The sequence below is a fragment of the Heloderma suspectum genome, chromosome 1 (genome assembly GCF_057233095.1).
Source record: "Heloderma suspectum isolate Gila_16-S chromosome 1, 16-S_ref, whole genome shotgun sequence".
Lineage (NCBI taxonomy): Eukaryota > Metazoa > Chordata > Lepidosauria > Squamata > Helodermatidae > Heloderma > Heloderma suspectum.
The window spans coordinates 307,392,683-307,407,993 of record NC_139458.1 but is presented as its reverse complement, the minus strand read 5'-3'; the positions used below and the strand labels follow the sequence as shown (position 1 = coordinate 307,407,993).

Genomic DNA, 15,311 nt, shown 5'->3' with positions numbered 1-15,311 from the left:
TTCCAACTTATGCCCACTAGGCAGGGATCACTACAGAATTCTGCTGTGCTGACAGAAGAACTAGCAGTAGCTATGCTGGAGTTGCAAATTTACAGAGCTATTGTGCCACCATTGTGCCTGTGACATGTACCACCAGATCCCTAGTCGGGTGGAACCATGGCAACACAAGGAGAAAAACTGGTTGGAATCAGGTGGCATATTGGGGGTAGGGATCTCGGAAAAATCTGTAACAGGGTCAAATGAGTCCTGATTTCTATAAATCTGACCTGTGGATTTCACAGCGGACTGGCTTTTTAAGAATCACATGGATTCCACAGACTGTTTTTTCACCGGGGGGGGGGGGATTTGCACTAATTGGCATTAGCGCTAATTCACACTTTTGCAAATGCATCAATGCATTTCATGCAAATTAGCACAAATGCACACTCGCACTAATGCAAATTAGCACAAGTTGAACAACATTGTGATTCGGTCAATTAATGAGAAACGCCTGACCATCCATGAAACACGGACAGAACAGATTTAACAAAATCCGTACATCGCTATGAGGGGGAGGAGCAGAGCTTACCTGAGTTCCTATGCTCCCTAAAGGATGGATCAGTTCTCCAATAATGATGTAGTGTTACGTCAGCAAAAAAGGTAAGACAAGAAAAAACATCCATTCACCCATTGTCTCCCCTTTTGTCTCCACAACCACATTAGCCAAGATTCCACCAACTCAGGAGCCGTCCTGCCCCTATGGACTGAGATTTGTGACAACTTCAGGATGTCCCCACCCTCATCACAGTTGATTGGTGACTTCCCTGCATGGGTACTGTGGGGGCATCACTGATATGTAACATCATGATTGGTGGAGGATGGCAGAGTTGCTAGGGATACTCTAGGAGTGGCTGCTTGTGTTATGCTCTCTCTTGCTTCTATTGGAATTATTTTTCTTTCTCATTCACTGCTCAGATTGCCTAGGATTGCAATGACATTATACCTGGCACAATACTGGCATAGAGGCTGGCAGTGCAAAGGGACCATAATTGTAGTTACTGTTTGCGTTGCTGTATTTTATTGTCCATGGTTACTGTAATGGCAGCTTTCAGATACCTGGTGAGAAAAGCTATCAAACAAATCAGTCCCAGGGTTTGATTTTCATCTGCCAAAATCTAGTGATCGTAGGCAGCACAACTATGCTCCTTTTGTTGTCAAAAATGGGGTTAAAACAAATGAATAAAACAACAATTTTGTGGAATTGTCTTCCACCTAATCAGTAAAACAAGATTATTTGGGGAAGAAACTCTAATAACTTCAGTCCTGTAGATGTTGATTTATTTCCCCAGAACTTTTATTATAATCCAAATTCTTTTACATTAGTTACAATAGTCTCTACAGCATCGCCTTTTCCTCTTTTTCTTTACTAAAAACTACCAGCACTAGACGATGTATGAAGTTTCTAATAAATGTTAAACCCTAAAAATAGAAAACTATAGCTTTGATTATACACTGCATAAGCTACCACTTATATAAGTCTGATATGATCCAAAGAGTCTTTCCAAAGACTCTTATTAAAGTAACAGCTGGCCCAAACATGATGAGTACATTTCCTTTTATTCATCCTTGGAGGAAATCCAGGACTTCAAATTACTTTCAGGTAACTGAATAGTAAGAAGGTTCAACATGTCTCTAGGCAACATTAAGACACACACACACACCTTTATTGATAAGTGATTCTTGGATATAAAATATAGATTATAAATATGAATTCAAACAAGTTTAGGCCTGTGTTTTCCGACTGTCTGCAATTGTTAATTCTAATTAATACATCAGGGTGACTCATTTCTTCACATGTTGATGATCTATCATAGGAAACCAGCTGAAGTGTTTTTATTCAGGCAGGCATTTGGCATATAAGCTGCTCTGTTGCAAAAAGGGGTTTAAATATAGCTGGTACCAGTTCTTTCTTTTATTGTTGAGTTTCTTTTACTGTGTTTTTAACTTATTGGTTTTATGCTATGTTTTAATTAGGATTTTTGTTTTTAATTTGGATCTTGTTAGCTGGCTCAAGTGCCATTTGTCTGGCAGAAAGGTGGGGTGGAAATTAAATAAATAAATACAGGGCAAACCAGTAGTTTAACTGGGGTGGAGTTGCTTGGGGCCTTTGTGGACTGTCCACCTCATGCCTGATAGAACCCAATCCATTTTCCTGTTAGCATGAGCTCCCTCAGCGACCTTCCCCAAGATTTACCCACAGGCAGTGAGTACAGCAGGTTTATTTAGGAAAACTTGTACTCGCTGTGTCAGAGCGCCAACAGGGTAGGTAAGTTGATTTCTCATGAGGGGAGCGGTGCCAACCAATATGCTTAGCCTTGCGCTGCTGCTGCTGCAGGAACATGACTGCTCATTCAACAGGCCTTCCTATTTATTTTGCACATCACCTCCCCCTGGAGACCACTGCGCTATCCGCTACCTGTGGATGCACTAGTAGCAGTACCGCTCTGCCTTAAGGATCAGCATATAAAATGGAAGGGAATACCTGTAGAAAATAACCTGCTTGATAGAACTTCACCAGCTTCACTATGGACAGCTTCCACTGTTTAATTTAAGTTCTGATCATTTGTATTCCTAATGCTTCGCCTAACTAGCTAAAAAAAAAAAAGTTATTCCCAAATAGTGGTCCCACCTGGGGTTGTGGGAGCCTTACATCATCAGGGCTATCAGCACTGACATTGAGAAACAAAGCAGCATGTGGCTGGTTATCATGGATTTATTTCCAAGTCACAGCTTAGTGTCCAATGAGTCCAAACAACACAATTCCATTGTACTGAATTCTGATGCATAACAAATAGGTATTTCTTACTGATGACGAAAGCAATACTGCCTATATGATGGGGGGGGGGCAGTTACAGATATGTTCTGAATTTTGAAAATGTTAGTATTTAGGGAAGGAAGGTGTGTGACAAAAAGGCACTTTTAAAAAGCCAACATCTTACAAAGAGGTTGCTGAGAGACTTGTAGTTCAAGTCAAAAATTATTTGGTGGAGCATAACATTCCCACACACCCTGTCTATATTGTGCTTTCATAGTGTTCACAGCACTTCACATCCATTGTCTCAGCAATCTTTACAACAACTTTGTAAGGTAGGTCAGCATTATTCTCCTATTGTAAATGGGAAGCCAAGTCTGAGATGTAATAGCTAGCCTAAGACCTCCTAATCAGGTGATGACACAGATGTTAACTGGGGACTTCCTAGTCCTTTAGCCACCACCCTACACTAACCTTTTTGACATGCCTCAAAGCCACACTGAAAGAGCCCATTTGCTACCATTTGCATAACCCCTCCTCCTTCACTGAGCACAAAAAGTGACCTTATTTTCCTTTTAGGCATCAGAGCCTTCCGTTATCAGAAGCTGAGGTCAAGAGCAGGAAGGGGGTGGGTGAATGGCAGAGAGCCAGCAATCTTTAATAGAGGAGGTGAAGTTGTCAGAAAAGGGGAAGTAGATAAACAGCATAGTGTTGTCTGCCTGTAGGGCCTAGAACAAGATTTATACGTTAGCATTAGCCAAGAGACCAGGAAGACATCTTGTATAGTTGACAGGAACACCTCAAGAAAGAGGAAAAAGAGTTAAGACAGATGGAGGGGAGGGAAGGGGCTGGGCATAACAAGGCAAAAATAAAAGAGAGATGAAGAAAAACCCACATCACTGGGATAATTTGATTCATTCTAACAAAAGGTCTAAAAACCAAGCAAGTTTAAGTTCTTACAAATCCTAGGCATGCTTTAAGAGTTCTGGATTTTGCTCACTTGGTGTTATGTCGTGTATGTAAAGTAGCACAGACACCAAAGTTCCATATTTACACCTTGGATTTTTCATTTTTAAATAGGCATTTTTCTCCATTAGGTAACCACCACCATCACACACACCCCACACACACACATTGGCTTGTTTTTACAAATGCTCCCCCCACCCTCTATGCACATACTGGATGAATACAGACAGAAATATTTGGTTATATCTCATTGGCCACATGTTTGTGCATCTATACAAATATGCAAACAGAGAAGAATGGCAGAGATTTATTATCATTATCTCTTTCAATTCACACTAAGAGATATGACATATATAAACACAAACATGGCACATGACCAAGAGCCACACATACATAAACACACACGCCACGTGAACAAGAGCCACACACAGCAGACATGCTGTCCTTAGCATCCTTCCGACAGTCCTTGCTGCTGCAGAACGCCACAGGACCCATCCATTCTGCATGTCCTGGTCCAGCTTTCTCTCCAAAGCATGTGCTTTTGTCTCACTTCCAATTCCCAGTCAATCCTTCATTGAAGGATTTGTTGAAGGATCACTTAACGTTTGTGGAAAACATTTCCTTCTTGAGCTAATAGCCTATAATAGCCGTTAATAATGCATTACAGAGTGCTTCCAAGATTTCAAATATCACAGGAATGCAACTGAGGTTCTTTCAACCTCTGCAACTAGAGGTTCCTCGGTAGGACTGAAATATGAGTATGTGAATTGGCCATGATTCTAAATCCTTTTGTACAAGCAGATATGACTGCTTGTGAATCATGAACGGTGTGAGAAATGCACACAGATGTACAAATTAATAGCAGCAATTTATATTCATGGCAGCCAATTCAAGCAGTTGGGTCACCATGCCAAAGTTCAAACCATGCGGGCACATGTATGAACTAAAAGGGTGAGTTTGCATGATCATGGAGGCAAAATGATCCACCGTGGCTTATTTTTCCTCCCAGCGCATGCCGGTCATGAGCTGCCTAATCAGCATAATTACTCTCACTGGGCATGGATTGTCATGATGTCTGAACCCAGCGAGGGTGGGTGGCTGGGGTGATTTACAAACCACCCTGAAACTATAGAACAAGCCATGGGTAGAAACTGCAGAACAAGCCAGCCAGGTTCAGACATCACAAGAACCCATGCCCAGCGAGGGTAATTATGCTAATTAAGTGATTCATGACAGGCACACACGGGGAGGGAAAATAAGCTGCCATGCCTTATTTTCCCTCCATGATAATGCAAGCCTGGTCAAAGAGCCCCAAGACTGCTTGTGTATATTGGCTGTTAGATGATGTACATGACAGAAATTCTTTCATGCGATGACTTGTCCAAAACTTTGCATTAGCACTAGCATCTGTGAATATGTCCTCTTTCCTCATGACACTTCACGCCATCAACATCAACTCTGGCATGGAAATTACCTATGTGACGAAGTAGCAGCATGTATCTACTGGTGCTGAGGAAGTAGGACATGTTTTGGACATGCAAGGATCAGCCACCATGTGGAGACTAGTTCAGACAGACCCTACATAGCAATTGGGGTAGACTGGCCCCAATTCAGGATCCCTTCCAACAACAATAGGGTTCAAAACAAGTTTAAGTATATGTCTGAACTTGCAGGCATTTTTTAAACAAAATATTTACCAAGCTATGCATACTTGAATTATCTTTTTATCTAAACATTTATACTTGATTTCTTTACTCTGGCTAGATTTACTGGCCTCCGGTCAAGAAAAGGGAAGACAGAAACCCTTTTCAATGCTGGCAAGCTGGGACAACTATATTATTAGCCTATGAAAGTCCACATGCTTTGATTTGTTGCTGCTTCATTAAACCACAATTCTGAAATGTTTTTTTCTTCCTACCTTCCTCTTCTATATAAAGAGTACTAAAGATTGTATCCAATGTTAGTCCTACTTAGAGCAGAGCCATTGAAATTAATGGGACTTAAGTTAGACTAACACTGGATACAACTCGCAGGACGTAATCCTATCAGGATAGGCGGCTGCCTCCGAACTCAGAGGCAACTGCCTATCCAATGCAGGGGAGGAGAAGCGTGAAGGGGATCGTCCCCTCCGCGCTTCAGCCACCCTGCATTTGCAGCTAAACAACCAATTTTGGCTGTCTAGCCGCGGAAAGGCAGAGCGGGGGAGGCGGCTGCCGGATGACACATAGGATGTGTCGTAACAGCACTTCCGCCTTCCCCGCCCCGGAACACCCCCAGGAATGCCCCGTTTTCACTGCTCTGCATCCTCTTACAAGAGCGGAGTGTAAAGCCGTTCCAAACTGCCTGCGAGTGTGGGCTCTGAAGGAGTGTGGGCTCCGAAGTCAGTTCCCGGGCTGTCTAGCCACTGACTAGCGGCCATAGGATTGCTCCCTTAATGTACTCGCTTAGATTTAGTTTGAATAAAAAATAATTTAATCTTAAAAGATTTGGGTGGATCCAGACTTTGCCTCCTCTTAACAGGACTTTTGATCCAGTAAAGGAATCCCATTGGCAGAATGGGAAAGGAGGAGATTTGCATCCATTCCCCTCCCACACACACCCATTTATGTCCCCTCATCACCAAATCTGCTCCAGAGGATTGGAGAACTCTCTGGAATAGTGTGTAAAGTGGCTCTGGTGGCTGCAGGGAGAGGGGGAAATTGATGAAAATAATCTCTTCCCTTTTCCACTAGCCAGAGTGTTCTGAGCTGGAATTTAGCTCAGGGGTTGCTATCTTTGGCGGAAACAAATTCTGAACCCAACATTCTATACTTAAATGAGTGTTTCAGTGTTTCCTCAGTAGTTTATTTTATTTACCTTTATTTAGCCAGTGTATTAAGTTTGTAAAAGTACCTTTGGCAATCTATGGGACTGTCCTCCATCTACAATCTAGATTTGAACCGAAGGGCACTTCACATGCCCTCTCAGGCAGTGTAATGGCTTAATGCTGCTGTTTTTTTATTTTTTATATTTTTGTAATAAACTCTAAATTCACTCTACAGTTTACAGAACTAAATATCAGTGTAAGAAATCTGGACAATGACAAACCTTTCAGAAGCAATCACAGGAATCAAAACTTCATAAAATGGTTTTACAGCAACATCAGGAATTGACTTTTGTCTATCTTTTGAAAGAAAGCAAAACTCGCAAAGATTTTTTAAAAGGAAAAAACTACGGATCTTTTCCCTTTGAAAATAGATTTGTATAGTTTCCAAGAAGCATCAGAAGTTACTGAAATTGAAGTAAAAATTTAATAGAAATTGATAGGGCTACTATTTTATTAAAAATGCACTTCTTTTGTAAAAAAATAAAAACTCTATGTGCCATGTGTTCACTGTAAGAAAAGTATTATTTCAGAAGAATCACTGACATGCTGGCATTCCTGCTCATAATATAACTTTGAAACACTGAAATTCATAATGTAACTTCAAATCAATGATGTACATCTCACCCTTGCTCAACTCCGAATCCTGACATGAACTCTGAATAATGTGAATCGGATTGAGGGAGGTTTCTGTCTGCCAGTGACTAAGACATTACATTATTATAGTGGGATCAGAGATGAGATCAACTCTGGATTTTTCTTTAATAAAGTAATGTCTGAATCAGCTCTCAGAACTACACATGTGGTAAACTGATCCTTTGCAGCAAGGTTTCAAGTCTAGAATGCCTACTATACTGTCTGCCATGATCATCCAGACACTGTTCTGGGCAATCCATGGAAGGAAACTAATGTCGCACAAGCGGATTTTCTCCCTCTCTCCTGTAGCCCCCTGAAAATCTGCTCCAGAGGATCTCCCAACCCTCCAGAGCAGATTTTGAGCATCTCTATACCGCTTTCTGCGCCTGTTTTAAATGCAGGATCATGACGGATTCCCTTTACACTGACTCCCCCCCCCCCATTTTCACCTCCCCTTTCCCCTCTTATCTGAATCTTCCATATGTTTCATTGGTCTAGCTCCTCTTACTGCAGCTTTTCCTTTTTCATGGGGGGGACTCAAGCCGAACTCAAGCTCAGTAATTTGATAGCTCATTATCTCTTTAAAAGTGGAACAAAGGTAATTTAGTGCAAGAGACACCCTGGAGGTTAACGACATCATCTAAAGGACCCACAAACTTCAGTGAGTAACAATTCTCAATAGCAGGATAAAAGCTCCACGTGAAGAAGCCTTTTGAGAGTCCATGGGGAGCTGGAGAATTGTCCCTCTCCTGGTTCCACTGACAGAACCAGCTCCATCAGCGGAAAACCTTCACTGGATTTCACCCAGATACTTTCAAAGCACTATGTTCTCAAACGCTATGATAATACATGACTGTCGTTTTCAGAAGTGCTCTAGGGCAACTTTAACATTTAGAGAGTATCATCTACCCAGATTTCACACTAGCATTAAACTCAAAGTAGCTGGCCTGGCATCAACTCAGATTTTTGTTTCCACCCAAAGAGAGGAGTTCCTGAAGACCCACACCTTTCTTACTTACTGAACTGTAGCTTTCAAAATGATGATTTAATACTCTTCAATATGACACTGAGATAAACATGCTTCCAAGACATTTTTGTGGAACTCAGAGCTTCAGAATAACTCAGGTTCAAAACAAACACTTAGGGCGGAATCCTATGTATGTTTAGACAGAAAAAAGTCCTACAACTGCCAGCATTCCCCAGCCAGCATGGTTCGCTGGAACATGCTAGGAGTTGTAGGCCTTTCTTCTGTCTAAGCATGCATAGGATTGTACCCTTAAGTGTTTACTAAAACTGAAGAGATTCAGACTGTAAATTCCTTGAAGTAGTGACCTGTCAGACCTATTCTTTGTAAAACGCTATTTGCATAAATGGTGCTATATAAGAGCCAAAACAGACATTACTTTAAATCCATATCCCGCAGCTATGCCATTTTTTCATTTTTACTCTAGAGCACAGGGCCCCAATCTGGATCCTAACCCCACTAGGCCCCCATGCTAGGGTCCAATCTGAATCAGGGGCCCTGTGCCAACTTTAGAGTAAAAGCTGCTATTTAGAGATTTAAAGTAGCATCTGTTTTGGCCCTCAAGATTATAATTAATAATATTAACAATAATAAATTAACCAAATCTAATAGCAAATGCTGGAACTCTTATCACTTCTCCAAACCACCAGCCACAAGGAATCTAATCCTTCAAATCTATTGAAAAAGCAGCAGAGGTTCATGTGTAGCCTGATTCTCTGCATATTTCTTCAGAAGTTCTATCAGACTTATTCTTCTGAAAGTAAGGATAACAGCTTTAATCTGGCACATGATTCTGCAGCAATAAGCTGTTTGGAAATTTTTATTTCTTGCTCAAAACAAAATGGTGTGAACAAGACAACAGTCAGATTCAGACAAAGGCCTGGTTTGGTCATAACACTAAACATGCTAGAGCCACCAACACAAGGAGACCAGAAGGTTTCTGTTCCATTTTCAATTAACCACATTTTATTGTTGCACCTGAACCCTAAACTCTGGATAGCCTTAACTATGGTTTAGGGAAACAAGTCAACTCAGAAACCATGGTTTGAAGTTGGCTTGTTTTCCTAAATCATAGTTAAAACTACCTGCAGTTTATTCAGGCCCTGAAATAACAATATATTGAGGTTATTTAAAACTGAAGTGAAAGCCACCAGTATCTTCCTTGTGGTCACACCAAAGGAGAAGGGAAGGGGAGCTTGTGAGCCCAAGTCTCATTCACATATCAAGGCTTGATCTCAGTCTGATAAATATTGAGTATTGTGCCAGTGCACTCATTCCTCCCTTCTTTCACATGGCTTAATGCAATACTTCCAGAGTCTGTTAAACCACAATTTCCTGTTACATCTGAACTGGGAAACTGTGGTTTAAGCTCTGACTTAAAACCAGGATTGCAAACCAGAATTAAACCACAGTTTACAGACCCAGTTTGAGGTCAGAGCTTAAACCAGTGTCCCAGTTCAGACATAAAAGGAAATTATGCTTTATCAAACCATGGAAACATTGCATTAAGGCACATGTGTGAGAAAAGTGCCATAGGAAGTATGCAACAATAACGCTTCTTGTTTCTCATTTCTGAAATAGAGGCTTCTCACCCTGCAAGAAGGCTGTCCCAGGCAGATCATTGAGGAAAAGCTTAGAGTGACAGGGCTGATGATTGAAACCAGTTTGTATACTGAGCTGCCTCTAGCCACAACAGTTAGGGTGGTTCAAAAAATAACTTGAGCAGCCTGTCAGTGGAAGAATCCTAAATACTTTCTCCACTGAAAGCTTCAGAGAGGATGCGTCCGATCATGCTTCCAAGAGATAGAGAGGATCTCAACGCTGGTGTGAGTGAGATTTTTGAATGCAAATTGGCCACCCACATACACCTATTAGAACCAAGTATCCATCTTTTGTAAGCACACACATACAGAAGAACATTAGTTCCTCATAAACTACACCATCCAAGGACAGAATACTTGTAGGAGAAAATATCAGCATGTTTCAACAGACTGGCTTTGTAAAACATCAAGCAGTTTGAAAGCACAGCTCAAGATTTCCTTACAGTGGTCCACCTCAGTAATTACTCAGCTAGAACAACAGGAAATATAGGTGCTTCCACAGTGGAGCCATACTAAATGGATGTTTATTTCTGGCAGTTGTTCTTTTATATTAACCATATGGATTATAGCCTATGCCCCAGGTATCACTGTAGCAACAAAAGACCATCTGGCCACCATAACAGACAAACAAAGAAATCAAAGTAATTCTGCTCCTCCACCCCACCCAAGTACAGTCAGGCTTTAAAATGAAAACTCTGTTTCAAATTCAACAAAGGAGAGCAACTATCACCAAGGCAGATAAAATCTAATCTAATTATGCCTCCACTGCCTGCCTTTTATGAAATTTATCATTACCTCTTTGAGCCTTAGACACCCCCTTTCCCTGTTTTGTATGTACAAGATGCACAACAAATTACAAATATAAAGCCAGCATACAAGTGCAAATAAAACTGTATTATTACTCGCTGGGGATCCATCCCTGTTATGGCTGAAGGCCCAAAGGGAAGTAGAATGGTAACAACAGCAATGTAATCACCCACTAAGGGAGGAATCACAGCGTTTTTGCCAGACAGCAGTTCAGACACCTGCAAGCTAGACATCCACTGTGGCCGCTGCTGCTAGAGTTCACATACTAGCAGGATCAGAATGCAAGAGAGAAGGCAGCAACTTTCACGCCAAGCACCAAGTACCCCAGAGCACTGGTGGCCAACCTTTTTGGCAAGTGTATTACAAGCACCATTTTTCTCAGAAAGGTGGGATATAAAACACATAAATAAACAAAAGCCTGGAGTATTAACCACAGCTACTCAAGGGCACTCTTTAGAACATATGCATCTCCCTGTACCTTGCCATGATTTCACCTTTAGTCTCCTGAGCTGGTTAGGCAGCAGCAGTGCCATGTGTCCCAGTCAAGCCCACAGGTGCTCCCGTATCTGTTTGTGCCACGTGTGGCACCTGTGCTACAGGTTGGCCACCTGTGCCACAGAGCTAAGGAAAGGGCTTGAGTAACACAGATCTGGACTCCAATTTCCCAGCTGAAAGCCATCATTTTTAGCAGGAACACAGTGTGGACAGGGCAGGGAAAGGGGGCCATTCTAACCCTAGATCGCTAAGGCGTTCAGCCTTATTTACCTGTCATTAGTTACCCCTTCCATAGCATCATTCAACTTGTGACCAGACAAACAGGATCGCTGAACTGTGACATCTGCAAGGACAGGTACATCTTCTATCCCATTTTCCTTCCAGATTTGTGGCTACTGTTGTTGGGCAAGCTGACACCTGGAAGCCTCTTAACTCTTGCTACAATCTTCTAACAAAATCTTACGTTGCCTCTCTCCCTTTCATACTGAGTGGCTGGCCAGGAAAAAGTTTGTTGCAGATCTTAAAATGAGAAAGTTATGTAAAGCTTACATAAATAGCTATTTATACACATAACTAGTTGTGACACAAGCAGCAATTGCAAAGCTTTATATGTTTGCATCCAGACACTACTCTGCAGAGGTACAGGCTACCTAGGGATTTAAAGGTTAAAACCAGAAGTTTCAACAAAGCCCAGAAACCAATAGGTTCCCAGTTCAGTGTTTCAAGGAGCTTTGATTGAGCCCTATCTGGAATTCCATTCCAGCTTGGCCCCAATAGGTTTATTTCATTTTCCTCAGACAGAGTTAAGCCCTATTCAAGTGTGCTAAACCTGAATAGGCTAAACACATGAAGGGAGGGAGCACTCCAGCCCTGCCCCTCTCCCTCATCAAGTTTTGTTGCCCTCTACTTATGGAGGGCAACTGTCTAAACAGAAGAGCCTTCTGTATTCATGGGGGCTCTTCATGCAATTAAGAACCATGGAAAATCAGGGTTGTATGGAGAGCTCCCACAAATACAGGAGGCTCTCCTCTTCAGAATGTCACCCTCCACATACAAAGGGCGACAGGTGTGACAACAGGACAGGGGGCTGGAGCGCTTGTCTCCTCATACGTTCATTCAACATGGAAAAATGAACACCTGAAGATGGCTTTAGACTCACAAATTATGCAGAGGCAAGTCCAGGTTTACTACCAAGTGTACACTCAACAGGAAGCTGCAGCCAATCACCAATCCCTGACAAGTGTACCTATACAATGCACATGAATACAAACATATGCTCTTTGCATCCACTCATTACATTTTTGAGGTGTACACCTAATATGTATTAAGCTTCCACCTAAAAGGTAATGTGTGAAGTGGCCCACAGTCTCAAGGAACTGTTGAGTGAAATGGAGTGTAGGTAGATGGGGGTGAGGTGGGGGGTGGTAGAATCAAGGAAAGAAGGGGAAGTGAGCAGGGCAAAAAAGGCAGAAGAGAATGCCATCTTTCTCCTATGTATTAGCCACTATTGAAGGCAGCGGTAACCATTTGCTCTTAGAAGTATAGTTAAGGGTGCAATCCTGTGCATGTTTGGACAGAAAAAAAGTCCTACAGTTCCCAGCATCCCCCAGCCAGCATGGTTGGCTGGGGAGTGCTGGGAGCTGTAGGACTTTTTTCTGTCTAAACATGCACAGGACTGCACCCTAAATGAACAGTTTAGAAAGCGCCAACAGAACCTTTTAAAAAATGCTCTTTAAAAAACACACAGAATCTTTTAGATAGTCACTATAGGTCACTGCCTTAGGTCCCAGAACATAGGTAACTGGTTTGTTTTTTTACTTGGGGTACAAGGAATCACCAAAATGCAAGAGCTTCAGCTGTTGGCTGATATTTATTACATAGAAATGTAATAAATACATAAATTTTGCCTACCTTCTCTGGCATTCTTAACATGTCCTGACTCGAGCATGTCTTGACCTCTTAGCATGCCTTGACCCTTTAATGATAGGCTTTTGCATCTACCATTAAAGCTAGCTGATTGCCACTTATTTTCATTCCACTCATGCTGGAGCAACAGCATGCATTAAAATTGCTAGCTCCTGGCAGAACGGAGAAGCAACCATTCCCAACTCCTTGCCTCCGGGACAACATAAAATACAAAGACCTGGTTCACACATAATGATAACCCATGGTTTAATTAACCCATGGGTTACTGCCTTATCTAGAGTTAAGCCAAGATTTGGCTGCCAGATGATAGAGCAAACTGTGGGTTGTTTTTTCAATATCTCGGTTGTTTGGTTCCCGCCCCTGTCACCCACTCCTCTCTTCCCTCTATCCCACATGCCTTTGTGACACTGTAGTATTGGCCTGTAGAGTGGCTGTTTTTTGGACCACACTTGCCCACCACCTCTGCAGCCTGGTGGCACAACCCATGGTTTTGGGTTCGCATATAACAACCACCCATGGTTTAAACAACCCACAGTTCACAACCCAGCAACAAACCATGGGTTCTCTCTGTGGGTTGTTCATAGTTAACAACACAGTTATCCCATAGTTTCAGGTTCACATGTAACAACAACCCATGATTCAATAAACCATGGTTTAATGGTTTGTCGTTATATGTCACACAGGTCATTGTCTCAGTCCCTCAAGACAAAAGAAGTGTCGATTTTGGCATTTTCAGTTCTTTTGTATGTTAAAGGTTGGAAGACAATTTCATTCCAAACAAAATTTTGAGAAACTTGGAAGCCTGTCAGAATACTGCTTCAAAGTTTTATAAGCTTAATTTTCTTTCTCTCTCTCTGTCTTACACACACAGATGCTTTACAACCTTGACTCTAAAACACATTAGAATTACACAGTATATACTAGAATTTCACAATATATGTATACTATTACACAGTATATACTACATAGCATACAGTATATATTCTATCTACAGCCATTACAAGCCATTAGAGGACAAAGTTTTTATCCACAGCTCTCTTCTCTACATATATTTTATAAAGAACTGAAATAACATTCCCCGAGCCAAATAGGATGCTCTCTCCTCTTTTTTTAAGCATACTTGGTGTGTGTTTTTCCCTCAGGAAGCCCTGAAGAACTACATTTTGATTTTTCTTCCTCTACAGCAATTAATTTTGCCAGCGCAAACTGCAATGTGTTCTTTGAAAAAATATATAATAGCTTTACTGTTCAACTCTGCACATTTATTAACGGAAGCTGTTGCGTCTTCCCCTTGGAAAAGGAAAAACAGCAGAAAAGGAAGATTATTTCACATCTAAATGCAATTGCCAAAGAAACAAAAATAAAACACTTTCATCCACACAACTTCCAGGAACAATTACATTTTCAAAGCCAGAAAGACATTTATCAGAGAGAATGGTTTGAGAGTCTGGTTAGTTCTCAGTGAATTTGTAAGGAGTTTTTCTCTTGTTACCTTGGTAACGGCTACCTTGGCACCCTTGTTGATAAGCTGCACAACATTATCCACTTGCCCTTTGTATGCAGCTATGAGAAGGCGTTCTGAAAGCACGGCGACCACATCCTGCTGGCTCATGAATTAGGAGAGAATGGCTTTCAGGACAAGCTGTGGACAAGCTTCTTCAGTCCAAAACAAAAGCTTCACATCAGTCCAACTGCAGTGCACAGAGGGACTCCAGTTTGGTGGAAGGTTGGATCCGTTGCTATGCCATCTTCTGCATCTGTGGATTGGAGGAAGGGGGTGGAGTGTGGGGGACAAAATACACCATCAGTCACATCTTGGAAGCAAAACAAAACAGCAGCAATTACTTCTCAAAAATCCTCTGAAAAGGAGGAAGGAGCAAACAAAGAATACCTGAAGATTGCAAAGCTAGAATTGTTGGATTGCTACATACAAGGGAAAGGATCTGGAGAAGATATACTTTTGGTACGTCCTCCTGTCATCCACATGGTTAACAAGAATAACAAGCACAGTACGTAAATGGCACTATATTTCTAACTCCGCTGCACAGCAAATGTGGGAAACATGAGGGAAGTCTGCTCGGCTCGGCAACTGTCCTCCCTTCTCCAGTCGCTCCAGGATGCTCACTTGTAAGCCTGCTCTCCCTCCAGAGCTTTTCCATTAATAGACAGAAGCACTGCACCTCCTCCCTTATTGATGGGCTC

At 41.8% G+C, this 15,311-nt stretch overlaps 1 protein-coding gene across 2 annotated transcripts in view; it reads right to left on the bottom strand.

Annotated features, from left to right (window-relative positions):
- Positions 1 to 15,311, bottom strand: part of ANKRD6 (ankyrin repeat domain 6) — a 122,767-nt gene that overhangs the window by 37,173 nt on the left and 70,283 nt on the right. For both annotated transcript variants that reach the window (XM_084827092.1, XM_084827093.1), the window contains exon 2: positions 14,602 to 14,866. In XM_084827092.1, the coding sequence (XP_084683218.1) occupies positions 14,602 to 14,721 (120 nt within the window). In that variant the 5' untranslated portion in view covers positions 14,722 to 14,866. The remainder of the gene's footprint in view (positions 1 to 14,601; positions 14,867 to 15,311) is intronic.